General features: G+C 43.6%; 1 protein-coding gene across 1 annotated transcript in view; it reads left to right on the top strand.

The window, feature by feature from the left end:
- LOC144193050 (Fanconi anemia group A protein-like) overlaps window positions 1-15,987 on the top strand; it is a gene marked incomplete at its 5' end in the record, with an annotated part of 89,318 nt that extends 73,331 nt beyond the window's left edge. The window contains 4 exon segments of the mRNA XM_077711867.1: window positions 2,842-2,923; window positions 12,347-12,488; window positions 15,614-15,697; window positions 15,777-15,987. Of these exon segments, the coding sequence (XP_077567993.1) occupies window positions 2,842-2,923; window positions 12,347-12,488; window positions 15,614-15,697; window positions 15,777-15,869 (401 nt within the window).
- Window positions 15,988-19,256: the final 3,269 nt, after the last annotated feature.

The raw sequence follows: 19,256 nt of genomic DNA, 5'->3' as shown, positions 1-19,256 counted from the left end.
TGCTGGAGAGTGCTCCTTCCAGGGACTCCCTCATACTGCTGTGGGCAATGACACGGAGAACTGGAGGGGAGTGATAGGAAACAGCCCTACTGATCAAAACCGGATTGGTGTTTCTATTGTTTGACTAATGCGCTTGTCTTGGATTGACAATAACCAGGTTCAGGCATAAGGCTGGCCATATGGGCACTTGGCACCAGGACAACCTAGGCCGCAGTTCGATGATGGGCTTTGTGATCGTGTCATCAAACCTGCAGCCACATGTCACTCGAGTAAAGAGCGGGGTGGAGCTGTCAACTGATCACCACTTGGTGGCGAGTTGGCTCCGATGGTGGGGGCAGATGCCGGTGTGGCTCGGGAGACCCAAACGTTTCGTGAGGGTCTGCTGGGAACGCCTGAGTCCACTGTAGAAGGAGTTTCAAATCCCACCTTCGACAGAGCTCCTATCATGTCCGCGAAGAGGCGGGGGACATTGAGTTTGAGTGGACCATGTTCCGCGCTTCTATTGCTGAGGTGGCAGACCAGAGCTGCGGCCGCAAGGTGGTCGGTGCCTGTCGTGGTGGCAACTCCCGAACCCATTGGTGGAAACTGGCGGTAAGGGATGCTGTCCGGCTGAAAAAGGAGTCCTACAAGACTCTTTTGGCCTATGCGACTCCGCAGGCAGCTGATGGGTAACGGCTGGCCAAACGGCACGCAGCTCTGGTTGTCTCTGACGCAAAACCTGGGCTTGGGAAGAGTTTGGTGAAGGTATGGAGATTGACTCCCGGGTGGCTTCACAGAAGTTTTAGTGTACCAGCTGACATCTTAGGAGAGGGAAGCAGTGCATCATCAACGCAGTGTATAATGGGGATTGGGCGCTGCTGACCTCGACTCGGGATGTTGTGAATGGGTTGGCCGAGTACTTTTTATTTTTTTGAAGACCTCCTCAATTCCACTGACACTTCCCATGAGGAAGCAGTATTCTGGGGTGGACTCTCTTATGTCTGGGGTTGAAGTCACCGACGTGGTTAAAAAGCTCCAAGGTTTTAAAGGCGTGAGAGGTGGGTGAGATCCACCAAGAGTTTCTAAAGGCTCTGGATGTTCTGGAGCTGTCTTGGTTGACATGCCTATGCAACATTGCGTGGACATCGGGGACAGTGCCTCTGGATTGGCAGACCGGGGTAGTGGTTCCCCTTGTTAAAAAGCGGAACCGGAGGGTTTGTTCCAATTATAGTGGAATCACACTCCTCGTCCTCCCTGAGAAGGTCTATTCAGGGGTGCTGAAGAAGAGGGTCTGCTGTGAGGTCCAATCTTGGATTCAGGAAGAGCATGATAGTTTTGTACTGGCTGTGGAACAGTGTGTAAGCTCTACACCAGGGGTGTCCAAACTTTTTGCAAAGAGGACCAGATTTGGTAAGGTGAAAATGTGTGCGGGCCGACTATTTAGCCTGACATTCTTTGAACCATTAACATTAAATACAAATTAACCTTTTGGGATTTTTTTTAATTACAATTGGCATACTTTTACTTTTACATTTTTTTTACATTCAGGTTTTTACCGAAATCACAAACCACAAAAAATTAAGAAAACTATCAAGGATATCTAAGTTCATGTGAAACATCACATATTATTCACTATTATATGCTCACTGTAGGAACAGTGCTGAAAACAAAACAATGATCACTGCATATTCAAACTGTGATTTTGACCATCACAAAAAAATAATGAACTCATGTATTTTATACTGTGGTCAACAGTGCTGGCGGGCCGTGTATTATTGATTTCATGATAGAGGCCACGGGCCGGTAAAAATTTGTCCACGGGCCTTAATTGGCCCGCGGGCCGGACTTTGGACATGACTGCTCTACACCCTCAGTTGGGATTAGTGGGGCATGGAAGTTCACCCAACCAATCTACATGTGCTTTCTGGACCTGGAGAAGGCGTTCGACCGTGTCCCCGGGGACTATTGTCGTGGGTACTCCAGGAGTATGCGGTTCCGGGACCCTTGTTACGTGGGGTCCTGTCCCTTTATGACCAGTCTCAGAGTATGGTCCGCGTAGCCGGTGGTAAGTCGGATCCATTTCCACTGGGCGTTAGACTCTACCAGGGCTGCCTTATGTCACCAATGCCTTTCATCACTTTTATAGTCAGTCAGATAAAGGTGACATGTCCTCTACAGGTCAGGGATCAGGTCCTACCTGTGGTGGGGTTCTTGTTCCCAAGTGAGGGAAGAACGGAGCCGGAGATCGACAAGCGGATTGGTGCGGCGACTTCAGTGATGTTGACTCAGCACTGGTCCGTCGTAGTGAAGAAGAAACTGAGCCAAAAGGCGAGGCTCTCTATTTACCGGTCGATCTACGTTCCCACGCTCATCTATGGTTACGAGCTGTGGATCCTCGTACACGCTGTGTAGACTGTCTCCCGGCTACACCGCGCAAGCCATGGGGTCCTCCTGGAAGAGATGGATTAAGTGGCTGGGGAGTAGGAAGTCTGGGCTTCCATCCTGAAGCTGCTGCCCCCGAGACCCGCCTTCGAACAAAGTGAAAAAGATGAGATGAAATTTAGTTAACGTACAATTTTATTTTTACATGTAAATTTCAAGCAGTTTCTTGTCACTTTTCCAATTAATATTTTTCACTTTATTAAATTCAATAATACACAAACTTAAAAAAGAAGAAAAGCTTAGTTGTGTAGATGGTTGTCACAGTTAATTCAAATCAACTGCAAAATATATAACATTTCCATTTTATCTGACTTGGTATTTCTGATGAAATGTTAAAAATGCCTAATGCATATATCGCTATCCACACTGGTAGCCAGAATTTTAGTTCAATATAAACAGAATGCATGTATATTTCTTTAGATGCTGAAAAATGTGGTTACCGGAGTCTTACCTTGGTGACATCTGACCGATTTACCCAACTGCTTCCATGGCTTTTTTACAAGTTAGTTATTTTGATCCTCTCTAACTGTTTACATCACAGGCGTCAGAGTGGTGGACTGGGGGACACATTCGCCCCGACACACATTTCTTGAGGCCCGCCAAGATTAATCATGTTTGTCGACTTAATGTTTTACATTCAAATAAGAATTAAGATTAGAGATCTATAGAGAATATCAATGAATACATATTTTATTTAAAAAAAAAACATTTAGATTTTGTTTTTTGTTATATAAATCATTTTTAAGACCTTTAAATAAAACAATAGTTTTAAAATATACATTTTTTTTATGTTTTTTCCGCATATAAATTGAAAAATACACTATACACTTAAAACTATCACGTCAATCAACAAGTTACTATTGGTAGATTGCCTAAGAGTAAAATTTGATCCAGTCTGTAGGTTTCCATCTAGCTTGAACAGTGTCTTGTTTGTACCACAAAATCGCAATGTGCCCAGCCCAATACTCACACTTCCTTTGAAGATTCATATCTGACTCAGACAATCATCAGGCTCTCATCAGGATTTTAAGTGTGGTGCAGACAGGCACGCTATCATAAAAGACAAATTACAGCTGCTTGTTAAGGGATCTTCAGACCTACCAAATACTAAGAATTGTCCGTAGTGGACTCCGCCAGTTTATAGCAAATTATGAAATCTGCATTTTCAATGAAAACTACAAACATACAAAAAATCAAGCAATGTTTGACGTGATTGGTGTTTCAAAACGTTACGTTTTCTTTTAATAAACTTTTCTGTTAAAATTAGCCGATTGAGGATGGCACATATCGAAACTACATCCACGTCACATCCGTTAAGGTCAAGTGGATGATCGCTAGCTAGCCGGACGCTATTCCGAAATGCGTTTACACTCGCTGTTCTCCTGATTTAGAGCTCTCGGCAGTTCTTTTCAGGCCCTTATATCTTCCTAGTTCTCGCTGGAACGATTCGCAATTGAGTATGAACTGGTCGGGATGAGAATCATCACCTCCAAATCTCAGACCATGGTCCTTAGTCGGAAAAAGGTGTCATGCCGTCTACGGGTCAGGGATCGGGTCCTTGCTTGATCCGACCATCTCTACCTGTCCCTCACCCCCTCATGAAATGAAAAATGAAAATCAGACATAGGCATTGTCGTCATCATTGACTTGACAAAAAGCCTAGTAGTCATCATACCCTCAGCAGCGTATGACGAAATTGTATAGTGCTTCTCCACAAGTTCGTCTTCCCAGGCCAGACACATTTATGACATTTATTTATGACATATTCATACTTGTTAGCTCTCCGCCTTGAGCGCCATTTTCCGGCGACTACAAGTTGCCTCACCGATGCCAACAAGAATAAGATGGATCACTTACCTCTCAGTCTTTATACTTACCCTCCCTCAGTCATCCTGTGGAAGGCAGATCTGCACCAAACGACCTTCCTGTTACTTCAATTCGACTTGACTTAATTTCATAGCAGGGATATGTGTAGTCGTCACGTCACGTGTTGCTGCAGGTTCAGAGACCTGATGGCTGTTGGGAAGAAGCTGTCCTTGAGCCTGTTTGTCCGTGCTTTGTAGGACCTGTAGCGTCTGCCAGATGGAAGCAACTGGAACAGGCCGTGTCCAGGGTGGTATGGGTCTCCAACAATGGACCCGGCTCTTCTGAGGTATCGGGGTTGGCAATGTCTTCTAGTGATGGCAGAGAGCAGCCGACGATCTTCTGGGCAGTGTTTATCACCCTCTGTATGGCTTTTTTGTCTGCTGCCGTGCTTCCGGTATACCACGTTGTAATGCCGTAAGTCAGGATGCTCTCCACAGTGGCTCTGTAGAAGGTTGCCAGAAGCTTGGTGTCCAATTTGTCCCTTCTCAGTACCCTGAGAAAGTGGAGTCGTTTCTGGGCCTTCTTCATTAACACTGTGGTGTTTGTGGACCAGGAGAGCCTATCTGTGACGTGGACTCCCAGAAATTTGAAGGATTGGACCCTGTCTACACATACTCCGTTAATGAGGAGTGGGGCCAGGTCTGTGCTGCGCTTGCGAAAGTCCAGGATTATTTATTTTATCTTTGTGGTATTCAGTGTAAGATTGTTCACCGAGCACCAAGAAGACAGTTTGTCGACCTCGTCTCTGTAAGCTGACTCATCCCCGCCTGAGATGAGTCCGATCACAGTGGTGTCATCGGCGAATTTGATGATAAACCCCATACACCACACTCGGGCTTGAGGACGCCCTTTCTCAGCTGCAGGACTGTTTTTCCCGCATCTTTCGGGAACTTCACAACCTTCAGGACAACACGGACACTGTACTTTCCTGTATCAAAAAACATATGGACACTGTCACTGTTATGAAATGTATCTGGGTTTTTCCTGACAAAAAACCCTGGATGACGAGTGAGACAGTCACCCATTAAATTCCGTAATACCGCCTTCAGGTCAGGAGACAAATTGCAATACAGCGCTGCCATAGCTGGCCTGAAGAGAGACATTAAAAAAGCCAAGGCAGCATATACAAGAGAAATTGAGAAGCACTTCACAGAGAATAACCAAAAGAAGATGTGGCATGGAATACGACACGTTACCAATTACAATGATAATAATAATGTCTGTTAACACAGATGGCTCACTAGCAGAGGAACTGAACCGTTTCTTTGCCCACTTTGAGACTGACAAATACAATTCAGTCTCAACACATCCACCACCTTAAAGCAGTACACTGAAGCTTCGGGAACATGAATTGAGACAGGTATGTGCACTCTTAACACCAGGAAGGCTGCTGGCCCTGACAGAGTACCTGGGAAGGTGCTCAAAGCTTGTACTGAACAGCTGACTGTGGTTTTCACAAAGACTTTCAATTGTTCCCTGCAACAATCCATCATCCCCTCCTGCCTGAAATCTGCCACCATTATCTCTGTTCCTAAAAAGCCAACCATTGACAGCCTGAATAATTACAGGCCTGTCGCACTTACGCCTATGACCATGAAGTGGTTTGAAAAGTTGGTCGCCCGCCACATCATGTATACAATGCCTCCCTCAGTTGACCCTCACCTGTTTGCTTGTAGAGCAAACAGGTCCACTGAGGACGCCATCACCATAGCTCTACACACAACACTGAGACACCTGGAACACCATGGAAATTACGTGAGGATGCTTTTCATTGACTATAGCTCAGCTTTCAACACTATAAAACTGGATATTCTGACTCACAAACTCTCTCCCACCTTGTATTATCCTCTTCCATCTGCTGCTGGAAAGAGAACTTCTTAACCAATCGACCACAAACTGTTAGACTTGGTCCCCACCTCTCTTCCTCTATTACACTGAGCGCTGGCTCCCATCTAGGTTGTGTACTGAGTCCAAATATATACTCCCTGTACACATACGATTGTACACTGATCCACCACTCTAACTCCATCATCAAATTTGCTGATGACACCACTGTGGTCGGACTCATCTCTGGGGGGGACTGAGCCTGCCTGAAGAGATGAGGTTAACAGTGGTGTTTGGTGAAAAATCTTACACTAAACATCAAGAAAACTGAAGGAATAACCCTGGACTTTCGCGAACGCAACACAGATTTTGCGCTACTCCTCATAAATGGAGTATGCGTGGACAGGGTCCAGTCCTTCAAATTCCTGGGTGGCTACATCATGGACAAGCTGTCCTGGTCTACCAACACCACAGCAGTGGTGAAGAAGGCCCAGAAACGACTCAATTTCCTGAGGGTACTCAGGAAGAACAATTTGGACACTAAGCTTCTGGTACCCTTCTATAAAGCCATGTGGAGAGCGTCCTGCCATACTGCAGTGTGGTACGCTGGAAGATCATCGGCTGCTCGCTGCACTCACTGGACATTGTTAGGGACCCATATCACCCTGGTCACAACCTGTTCCAGCTGTTGCCCTCTGGTAAACGCTACAGGTCTTACAAAGCACGGACAAATAGACTTATGGAGTTTTTTTTTTACCCAGAGCCATCAGGGCTCTGAACGTGCATTACCACGGCACACAATCCCTTCTGTGCAATAACAATATGCAATATCCTAGATTGGGCAATATTATAGAATTTACCTTGCCCGGGCGTGACTTTTTATATTTTTATATTACTTATTTATGTTTTAACTGGGAAAATGCACTTTGTGGAGTAGCACCATCAATTTTGTTATACGCAGCTGTGTATAATGACAATAAAGGCCTTTTATTTGATTTAATATTTCCGTGTTTGGCGCCATCAACCGAAGGAGAATTTTTTTTGCGTACCATTAGTATTGCAACACAAATTTCGCGTTAATCATGGTGGCCTCACTGACTATCTAAAACACGTGTCCGGGAAAAATCATAAAGTGGAGGCAGGATCGATGAAATCCCAGCAATCCATCTTTACATCCTTTGGACTAAATTCTACGACTGTGCATACTCACCAACACAACTTAAGTGTAGCAGAGATGAAAATGGCCTTTTTTTTTGTGGAGCATGACATGCCGCTGAGTACTACTGATCATTGTGGTCCACTATTCAAACCCATCTCTCCTGATTATAAATTGTGAAAGACTGAATCGCCCGCTCAAAGACCAAACCCTTAATATTGCAAAAAGCTGTGGATATTTCAAGTCGTATTGCTGCTATTGCAAGAGGATTGTACCCACTCAGTACGGACGGCAGTAACGACAACTTGAATAAGTGTTTTTACGGGACGGGCGTGCTCGCGCGGGGTGCTTGTATGGGATGGGACGGGTGAGGTCCCGCGGGGTGCTTGTACGGGTCGGGACGTGCCTGGTCGGGGCGTTGATGTTGTTGTGACTGCTGTGACCTCGCACGTTCCGTCCAGGCACTCCATGCGATCTCGCACGTCCCATCCAGGCACTAACACGCGACCTCGCACGTCCCGTCTCGACGTGCTATTTTTACATGATTGCATTCACTTCACAAATTTTGTGTTATAAAGTTCTCATTAATCATTAATGTGTTGTTTCAGCTTTTTTTCAATATCTGAAAAAATTATCAAAAGAAAACTACTTTAACATTAGAACTCTTAAACCCCACTAGGAAAAAAATCTCCCAAATCTGAAAATTGTCTTTACCTATTCTGAAATATGATTTTCGGTGTTGGGCAGGTCTGGATATTTGATAATTTATCTTGGACTCATTAAGACAGTGTCTGTAACTATGCTTGAATTCGGTATTCTTTGTTGGTAATGACATGCATCCCTGGTGGCCTCCCCCTGAATTCAGTGCCGAGTAAGCACCCCTCCATACACAGAGCCCCTAACGCAAATTTGAAGAGCAGCAGCACAGCTCTGTCTCACAGTGCTAGCATGTTAATGCATACACAGGTACATACAAATGCAACACAATGGAAACTAGAACTGCAAGCTGTACTGAACGAACCTAAGCTTCACCCATGCGAGTCGGATCGCCAGCAAGTCAGACAATAGCTTGGCATGTTGACAAACATGCGTTGAACTTTGACTGCCAGTGGAGGCCACGCCCAGTCACGAAAAATCTTCGTGTTGATAAGTTTTGATCAGCAAGTTGTGGAAATAGACTTGTGATCGACCAATATGAGATTTTCAAGGGTGATAGTTATTATTAGTAGTTAGAACGGCCGATAACCGATATTTGGAGTCGATATTAATTTGCAGTATAAGTGTAAAAGATAGTAAACCAAGAAAACAAGCCCTGAACTTCAAAGAACTTTGTTAAATAACACAAAGAGAGGAGAAGTAGAATAAATCATTTTGAGTCTGTCATTTCTTAAGTATATGCGTTGGTGCTGGTATGTGTGTGTGTGTTTATCACCAACAATGCGCACCACAAATTCAAACAGCAGTCACAACAACATCAACACCCTCGAGTTAACAAGTAGCTAGTTGTTTATGTTAAATCTGGAAAGAGCTGGCAGGAGAGATAGGATAAGCGCGAGTGCATCTGAGCTGAAATAACTTTTAAATTGATTTCTTGATATGGATCAGATTAAAATACGACCGATAAGATAAACGTTGAATGTCCAAATATATTTTTTTGTGTAGTTTCACACCGAGTATTGATTGACTCACCAAATTCCATAGCTCCACGTTGAAAAAACAGTATAGGGTGGGCAATTTTTAAAGTTTAGAGGTGGCACTGTTGAGCTAGTTTTTGCATGATACTTATCATGCACATTGATGCACATCAATACATTCTTGTGCTCCTGTGAACATGTATTCTAAATTTCATGGATGTACATACTTTCTAAGAGCCAGAACATAAGACTTCCTCTTTTTGATGAACGACATGTCGCCACGGCAAGAAGGACCCTTGGACATGGGCTTCAAAATATAGCATGAACAAAGTTTTGTGAAAATACAGACTGAAAATCTAGTCAAAATACCGGAGCTGCCAAATTCTCCAGAATTTTGCAAACTCTGGGACTCAAGACAACCTCTAAAAACTCCAGAAATCCCCAATAATGTCACTTACATTTTTTTGAAAGCAACCATTTCGGAAAAGTGACAAACTTCCAATTTGAATGCGTAGAAATTCACATTGCTAAGTCTTCTGCATTTGAATTAACTGGGCTGTAAACCGGTTAATTTCGGTAACACGAGTGCATTGTGAATCATCCAAGTTACAAGGTTTGACAAATGATTTGTCTTGTGCAACTTCAGTGGGGTTATCATTCAGAATCAATTGCATAGATAGCGTCTATCGCTTTAACATTTTCATTTTTTTTTTTCATAATGGAAGTGTTATTAAGGCTAACTGAACCACTAGTCTTTAGTTTTGAAACAAACCCTATAATTTCCTGGGTTGTGCTAAGGGAAATAGGCGTGCACAGCACTGGTAAGTCTTTTCAATATGCCTTCTCGGGTTAAGAGCAAAATGGATGGCAATTTTGATAAAACATCTAATTTAAAAAAAAAACAGACTCGCAAACGTTTATTGGTTCATATTCGACGAAATATCCCATGTTGAAGCCATCTCCAAAAGGACCAAAATTTGCACATGGCAAAAGTGTGACTTCAGTGTGACACATGGTGAAATTATTGACTTTAAAACACACGAGGAAGGGCCCAAACACAAAGATGCACTTATTTTCATTATACTTTACTTTTTCAATAGTTTGCAAATACACACTACAGATGCTCCCCTACTTACGAACGAGTTAGGTTCTGAGCGCTTGTTCATAAGTTGAAAGTGTTCATAAGTTGAAATTGTACAAACTAGTTGATTCAGTTCCATATTTTGTATTATAATTCATGTTTAAGTCCTATATATGTACTTTGAAGGTTTATATAAGTGTATTTCTATGTTTAAGGCTTGTATTAGTAACAAGCATTGGGTTGTACTGAAAAAACATTTTATAAAATGGAGAGAATACATACAGTACTGTATACATACATTAGAGAGATTGAGATTTACTAGAAACTGGCCGAAAGAAGCTGTCTAATGACGATTTCAGTTTTCTTTTTTTCCATCATAAAGGATGCGGTAGCACTGTATGGTATCATTCAATTGATTTGCAACATTTTTGCAACGTTCAATATTTGGGTCCTATTGCTCGATCTTTCTGTTTATAAATGGCACTGATGGTCGAACGATTCAAGTTGTATCCGTGTGCAATGCTCACCACTTTCTCACGCTTCTTTATTATTGCCACTTTTGTTTCAAATGAAATGGCTTGCCTCTTCCTTGCACCTGCCTCACTAGAAGCCTTTTGTTTTTCACCAACGATATTGAATAATGGATGCACGAGATATTTAATGATAAAGATGAAAAATATTATTTGCCCACTGGAGATACGTAACACACTTCACTGCAGAGGAACGTAGATGCTGGGTGAGCTGAGCTCTCACAGCGCCGGGCGTCAGTATCAGCAGCAGAAAGAAGCACTGCTCGGAAAATGGCGCGCAATACAAAATCGAACTTATGAACATTTTTCGACATAAACGCAATTTGCATATTTATATTGATTTTGCTTGAATCGCATGATTCTGGGAAAAACTCCACAAATTGGAAAAGGGTACTCCTGAAATTGGATCGACGGAAGTTGGCGGCTCTGAAATACACATTTTGCTTGGAACTGGACTGCAAATTGAGAAAAATTCATGTTGCCATTAGCTGGCAGTTTCATTCATTCATTTATTTTTTCAACCGCTTACCCTCACAAGGTTTGGATTGGATTGGATAACTTAATTTATCCCGTATTTGGGAAATTTCATCGTGACAGTAGCAAGAAAAGGCATAGTTGTAAGTTAGACAGTACATTCGCAAAGGCCACAGAACAACTAAGCAACGGGGGATGCTGGAACCTATCCGAGCTGACTCGGGGGACACCCTGAATCGATGGCCAGTCGCCAACCGCAGGGCACAAGGAGACGGCCAAACTCATACCTTGGAGCAATGTAGAGTGTTCAACCCGCTTGCCCAGCAAGTGTTTGGGATATGGGAGGAAACCGGAGCACCATACAATGCAGATTTTATGTGTCATATCTGACCCGGCCCATCTGTAAAAAAATTTAAAGCCTATGTGGCCCCCGGGCCGAAAAGTTTGTCCACCCCCGTACTATGCTGTGAGAATCTTAAATATATTTCTTTATAAATGTATGGTTAGAATCCATCTTTTTGGCTTGGTTTTTTTTTTTGTATTTCAACATGCTTTTGTGGAAAAAAAAGTAAATCACAGAATTTTACCTCCTTGGAATGTAGATCAGTCTGAGCACCCCAGTTTTAAAATATATTCACATTCTGATGAAATGATAAAAGGATAGTTTTTCATAGTTCAAATACACATTTTATTTAAATCTAAAATATATATATTTTGAGTTGTTTTCCATTTTTAAAAAAACGTTTTTGTAGATTTTTTTTAAGTTAGAAGATATTATAAACCCATTATTTTCTTTTTTTTATTCAATAAGTAAGATAAGAGATTAACAGTTATTTTCCCTTTTGAAATAGAAAAATGTATCTCATACATTCCAAAGACATGCATGGTAGGCTGATTGGACACTCTAAATTGCCCCGTGGTATGAGAGTGAGAGTGAATGGTTGGCCGTCTCCTCTTGTCCTACGATTGGGTGTCCCCCGCCTCTGGCCTGAAGTCAGCTGGAATAGGCTCCAGCACCCCCCATTGGACTAGTCTTAATGCCTCTTTAAATGATCTATCGAACTCTCAGAAAAGCTTACAATTCATTTTGACTGCCAAATTGGCTGACATAACCGCCGTTTGAATGAAACCGTATCTCCAACGTGGCCCGTGACAAAAAAAAGGAATTTGATATTTGTGGTTTAAATGGTGTCAAATCCATAATATTAATTTCCTCTTGATGCATATCGAAGGTAACTTTGTTGTTAACATTGCATGTGCATGTGTGTGTGTGTGTTTCCGTGTGTGTGTGTGTGTGTGTGTGTGTGTGTGTGTGTGTGTGTGTGTGTGTGTGTGTGTGTGTGTGTGTGTGTGTGTGAAGCCTGTTGCTTCAGCAAAACTTGGAGCTACAACAAAAAGCTGTGTCTTGTCCGGGCTTTCTAAGCACTGCTGTCTCTTGCTACATCAGTCTGTTGCAACACTTTTTGGATGGGCCCCCAATGACTGGAACCCTTGAAAGTGAGGTGAGCAACCTTCCAGCCATATCAAAATGTTCAATTCAAACGGAATTCACACTTAAAGGCGCCATGAAGTCAAAGTTAAATTAATAAATGACTGCATTGTGTGAAGACTGTTTTAACATCCTGGATGAATTTAAATGTTTTTTTTAAATAATTAGTATAATTTCACCCTTTATAAAGGGAGAAATTATAGCCTGCCTGTCAGTTTTTAGGAGCTAAGAGACATCCCCTTTTGTGCTCAAACTAACCTCAATGTAATGTAGCTCCACCACAATATTGAATGCTGTTTCGTTTCTCATGTTTCCCACAATCCAACATTATGTTTGAACCGTGTGAGCCAGAATTCAATTCTGCACCAAAACTTTTATATGATCAATACACAGTCAGTCCATTGTGACATAGCACGATCAATAATCCACACACAATTTATCTGGAGGTTAGTCTAATCATCATGATGCGTTTCATAACACAGTCATACCTCTACTTACGACTGCCTCTAGGTAGGAAATTTTCAGGCTATGAAATTTTTTCATGCAAATGAATGACTCAATGATTGCAATTTCCCTTAAGTGATTAAAACCGAACAAATGCATTGCGGCACATTTTCTCACACAAACAAGGCACGGCTAAAAGTCTAAAATGTAGGGCAAAGTGGACGGCTTCCGGGCCTGGTAGAACGGGCCCTTGCCGCCATCTAGCGGACAAATACCAGTATTACGTCTCTGATAATATTGGCCGCGAGGGAACTATTTCAGTGGTGCAGGGCACATTTTCATATGCTTCATTTATTTTAAGACATTAATAAATTATTTCTTTATACTTTTTTTCTCATTGTTGTTTCCTCACATCTTTCATACACATTTGGGATACTCTAAACAATTTTATAGGATTTTGTTGGTAGATTAGAGAATTTACATATATACCTATATAAGTTACGAGAAAAGTTGTCAAAACAATTATTTCGGCAGTAGAGGTGTGACTCTATTGATGAATATTGATGAATTTTGCAAATTCGTATTCTGAGTGTACTGTATAAACTTAATGAAATCGATGGCTACATCAGCAGAGCTGCCACATTCTACGAATCAGCAATTGTTTAGTACTCCAGTGTCATGATGACGTCACTTCAAGATGGCGCCCCTGCGTCGGCGCGTGACGTTATGAGTTCAGCCGATACTTTAATTGATTTCAAAATAGAGAAACATAAACAGATAAAACCCTAGAGAAAGTTTATTTTGGCATGTATGAATGAAGTTCAAGAAAGAAAAGTATGCAACTTGCATAAAACATTGCCTTTACTGCTCACTCGGGGAACAGCCATCTTACTGTAGTTAAACGTGCTCAGACTGACCAGACGTGAGTACACTTACGTGTGTCTGCTATTGCCTGCTCGGGGCGCCCCCATGTTACCGTAGGTAGGTGCTCTGACCATAGCATTTACCATGTCAGCACACCACAATAGTTAGGGCTGAAATATAAACCTTAAAACTTGTGTAATGTCTATGTTATTAATGCGCCCAGAGAATTGGTGAAGACTACTGCGCTATGGGGATATTTCCTGTTATTGCTTATGTTACTTCCTTTTTTAATTTGTTGACATGCAAACAACAGCCTTTCGGAACATAGAAAGTAAACAATTGTACAGTTGTGATGATGACGATAGTGACAAGAATTGGAGTAATATGAAACATCGAAAGAATTGGGATATTTTGACATTAGAAATATATGTTAAAAAAAAAAAAAATATATATATATATATATATATATATATATATATATATATATATATATATATATATACATACATACATACATACATACATACGTACATACGTACATACGTACATACATACATACATACATACGTACATACGTACATACGTACGTACGTACGTACGTACGTACGTACGCACGTGCGTGCGTACGTACGTACGTATGTATGTATGTATGTATGTACGTATGTACGTATGTATGTATGTATGTATGTATGTATATATATATATATATATATATATATATATATATATATATATATATATATATATTTTTTTTTAACATATATTTCTAATGTCAAAATATCCCAATTCTACGCACGCACGCACACACGCACACACGCACACACGCACACACGCACACACGCACACACGCACACACGCACACACGCACACACGCACACACGCACACACGCAAACACGCAAACACGCAAACACGCAAACACGCAAACACGCAAACACGCAAACACGCAAACACGCAAACACGCAAACACGCAAACACGTAAATGTAAATGTAAATGTAAATATAAATATAAATATATAAATAGGGGAAGTAAGTATTATTAAGGCTGTATAAACCACCAGTCTTTTGTTTTGAAAAAAATCCTATCATTTGTTCTAAAGGTAAGCATACACAGCACTGGTAAGTCTTATCAATATGCCTCCTCGGAATAAACTCAACATTTATCGCAATTCTGGATAAACTTTTAGGAAATCCAGAAGCTCGTAGAACTTTATTGCTTCTGATTCGACAAAATATCTCATGTCGTCGCGGTCTCCAAAAGGACCGACATTTACACATTGCACAACATGCATGTGCGACTGCAGCATGACACATGGTGGAATTACTGACTGTAAACCAGACGTAGAAGGACCCAAACACAAAGATAAACTTATTTTCATTATGCTTTAGTTTTTCAATATTTTGCAAAAACACTTTCAATTAATGTAATAACATTATAGTAAGTTTTATTTCAATTGTCCCACAATTATTTTTTCGAATACATTTTACATCGATTTTCGTTAATCGCATTCACTCCGAAAATACCCTGGAAATTGGACAAGGGTACTTCTAAAATGGGGTCGACGGAGGTTGGCAGCTCTGATAAGTGTATGAGCGGGGCGGAAAGCAGTAACGACCCTAAGTTATGATGACTATATGTGGTGTGTTAAACCCTCCCTAAACCAGACCCAAAAAGTTCCTGCCTTTGACTCAGAGATTCGGCGTTCACCCTTTGTCAGCATGTTTTCAGCACTTATTTTTAAACATATTTCATATATGTAGAAGAAAACAATTTGATGACTTTACAGCCTATAATAGTTTTGTGGAATTTACGTCAGATTGACTCTTGCCAGATTCTGTGCTGTTCCAAAACCTTCCTTCTTAAGGCCATTTCTCAGACCTCTCCGTCCACTCTTTTCTCCAGCACTATCACACAGGTAAACACAAAACCTTATCATTTGTTTCCTTTCATTTCGTCCTCATATTCTAATCTCTCTGGTCTGTTTTCCACTGCAGCTCAAGACTATGTGTGTGGAATTTGACCCAGAGGTGGCAGAAGCTCTATCTACACAATTTAATCCTCACAGAAAAATTTCAGCGTTGGCTTAAATCTGACAAGGCAACATCGGCATAACGTTTTATTTGTATAGTAAATTCCACATTTTGTTCTACCATGTTCTTGGATACATTATTAAATAAATCATTCATTCATTCATTTTCTAAACCACTTCACTTCATTTAAACTGATCTAACTCTTTCTTAACCTGTTCCTGAAGTTGTATTTTCAGACATATCATACTTTGGTGCCGAAAACCCGAGACCCAACAGCCAACAATTGCCGGAGCGACGACGGAGCACGACGACAGCATCCTCCATTGAAAGGGTCAACCCGGCGGACGTTCCCTCGCCGCTCTGGTGATCTGTGAAGTTGCGTAAAACAATAACAAGTGCATTTCAAAGCACATACATATTTCCTATTGGCTCTATGACAAATCTGCAGTCAATCAGTGACACTTAGTGACACCTATGATGGTGGTGACACTGATGATTGTAATATAGTTTGAAGGTCCCTATGACATTTAACCGTGACACGGATTGAAAGATTATATGCAAGGATTCGTGACATACAAATTCTCTATGACAAAGAACAACAATCATAATAGATGTATTTAACATGTCTCAGTGACGGTTGTACCTTTTTCATGACATCAATGCTGAAACTTAATAAAAGCGCGACTTGGAAAGGAGAGAGTCCGCGGAGCCGAGTGCGAGTCCATGACTCGCGCCTCCGACCTTTCCCAGCCGCGCGGTCGCTTTAAAATATAACAGTCTCATGCCTCGTTTTTCCTTTGTGCACGGTTGGTAAGTATGGGGATCTGTAACTTCAGACCCACCGTGATCTGGTGACGGGTCCCCCAAACTAGGGAAGGTCCGGAACAAGAAAGATCTCGAGTTCACCCTTTGATTTCTGTTTCTGTGAAGTGTGATAATATGAATGGGTATTATCACTGGGACCAACTTACGGTGCACATAATAGTTTTTGGTCTGGGACCAACAAGCGTAGAACATTATAGTTTTTGGTCAAGGACCATATAGGTAGAACAAGAATAAGTCAGGGACTTATAGTCTTGGTCTGTTAATAGAGTAGGGGACTCTCCTAAGACAGAGATTGTCAGGAGTGGCTGGATTGCCTTTCCTGGCATGACGTCACGATAACTATCAGCTGTCACTAATTACGTGATTAGATTATTTTTGGTATTTAAGCATACTGATTTTCTGTGGACGCCGTCGGATCGTCCTGGTTTCGTCCTGGTTTCGTTTCCTGTCCTTCCTGTTAGTCATTGCCGTTTCCATTGACGCCACGCCGCTTGTTCTTTTCGTTTGTAATGAGTGGTCAAGCCAAGTTGTTTAAGTTATGTTACCCCGTTTATTAAATCAACCTACAAGAGCTACAGATCTGCCTCACCTTTCCATTTACTTCGGCGACTCTGCATCTGGGTTCAACTTCTCCACCGATCCAGTCGCACTACGCGGCGAGATCGTAACAGCACGATCCGACCACAATGGACCCAGCGGAGCGCCACCCACGCTCGCGGCGACGCACTCGGCGACGCCGACCATCTACCTCTAAGACACCCGACTGCTTGGAGTGTATAAGATACCCCTCAGAATCGTTTAGGAGTTTTATAATGAACACACCGTGGTGCGGGGCTCTCAGGCACATCATTGCTAGAGATGAGCCACAGCTGGTAGGAGAGTTAGAGCCGCAGCGTACTCATACGCCCCACCACTGCTATGCATGTCGCCCTGGGAAGCCTTTACCGTTTCATCATGATGCCCAGGTGCGTACAACCACCAGAGAGCGCCCAAGTTATCTTATGCCTATGCCCAGAGGAATTGATTCACCATGGAGGGAGCCTGAAGATTCTGGTGAGGAGGACATTGTTGAGGAAATTGATTTTTTCGCTGGCGTTTCGGAATCCGATGATGAATTCTTTGACCAATTCGGACCCCGAGACCTTCCACTGGAGGAGGATTATCCCGATTGTTCCCCCGATAATTCCTATTACAAATACCCCGACCAGCAATTACAGAGTGGGCTAACCACCAATTATGGGGCACGACGTGATGGCGGGGGTGCTGTGCAATCCTCCCAGAGGAGGCGCCGAGCGCCACGCCGTAGAGCGAAGCGAAAGCAATGCCTGGACACACTAACCACTGTCCAAGTTACGCGCCCGACCACGTCCTTCCAAGCTCCTTTTCCGACCACGTCCCTCCAAGCTCCTTTTCCGACCACCACCACGCTTTTCCAAGTGGCCGAAGTCACTCGGCCGACCACGCCTGTCAAAGTGGCCGAAGTCACTCGGCCGAACACGCCTGTCCAAGTGGCCGAAGTCACTCGGCCGACGACGCCTGTCCAAGTGGCCGAAGTTACTCGGCCGACCACGCCTGTCCAAGTGGCCGAAGTTACTCGGCCCAGCGCGCCGTTTCAAGTGCCCCAAGCTCCTGTGCCAAGGCCACGCAAATTACTCCCGTTGCCTTTGGGGTCGCCGGTCGCACCCGTACCGAAGCCACGGATCAGGTTTCTGGTGACGGACCGCTATTCTAGCACCGCTCTCCCAAGCACCGCTCTCCCAAGCACCGCTCTCCCAAGCACCGCTCTCCCAAGCACCGCTCTCCCAAGCACCGCTCTCCCAAGCACCGCTCTCCCAAGCACCGCTCTCCCAAGCACCGCTCTCCCAAGCACCGCTCTCCCAAGCACCGCTCTCCCAAGCACCGCTCTCCCAAGCACCGCTCTCCCAAGCACCGCTCTCCCAAGCACCGCTCTCCCAAGCACCGCTCTCCCAAGCACCGCTCTCCCAAGCACCGCTCTCCCAAGCACTGCTCTCCCAAGCGCCTGCCCGTCCAGCGCCTGCCCGCCCAGAAGTGGCGACGATGCTCCGGCGCTCGAGGAAGACGGGGCCGGCGACGTCGAGAGTGGTATTTCGACGGAGTCCCTGGAAGATGGGACTGGCGACGTCGAGAGAGGCAATTCGCCGGAGTCCCTGGAGGAAGGGGCTGGCGACGTCGAGAGTGCCAATTCGCCGGTGCCCCTGGAGGAAGAAGCCGGTGACGTCGAGAGAGGCAATTCGCCGGAGTCCCTGGAGGAAGGGGCTAGCGACGTCGAGAGTGCCAATTCGCTGGTGCCCCTGGAGGAAGAAGCCGGTGACGTCGAGAGTGGAAATTCGCCGGAGTCCCTGGAAGAAGGGGCTGGCGACGTCAAGAGTGGTAATTCGCCGGAGTCCCTGGAAGAAGGGGCTGGCGACGTCAAGAGTGGTAATTCGCCGGAGTCCCTGGAAGAAGGGACTGGCGACGTCAAGAGTGGCAATTCGCCGGAGTCCCTGGAAGAAGGGGCTGGCGACGTCAAGAGTGGTAATTCGCCGGAGTCCCTGGAGGAAGGGGCTGGCGACGTCAAGAGTGGTAATTCGCCGGAGTCCCTGGAAGAAGGGACTGGCG

The sequence above is a fragment of the Stigmatopora nigra genome, unplaced genomic scaffold (genome assembly GCF_051989575.1).
Source record: "Stigmatopora nigra isolate UIUO_SnigA unplaced genomic scaffold, RoL_Snig_1.1 HiC_scaffold_51, whole genome shotgun sequence".
In the NCBI taxonomy this organism is placed as follows: domain Eukaryota; kingdom Metazoa; phylum Chordata; class Actinopteri; order Syngnathiformes; family Syngnathidae; genus Stigmatopora; species Stigmatopora nigra.
This window is presented reverse-complemented; position numbering and strand designations above follow the sequence as displayed.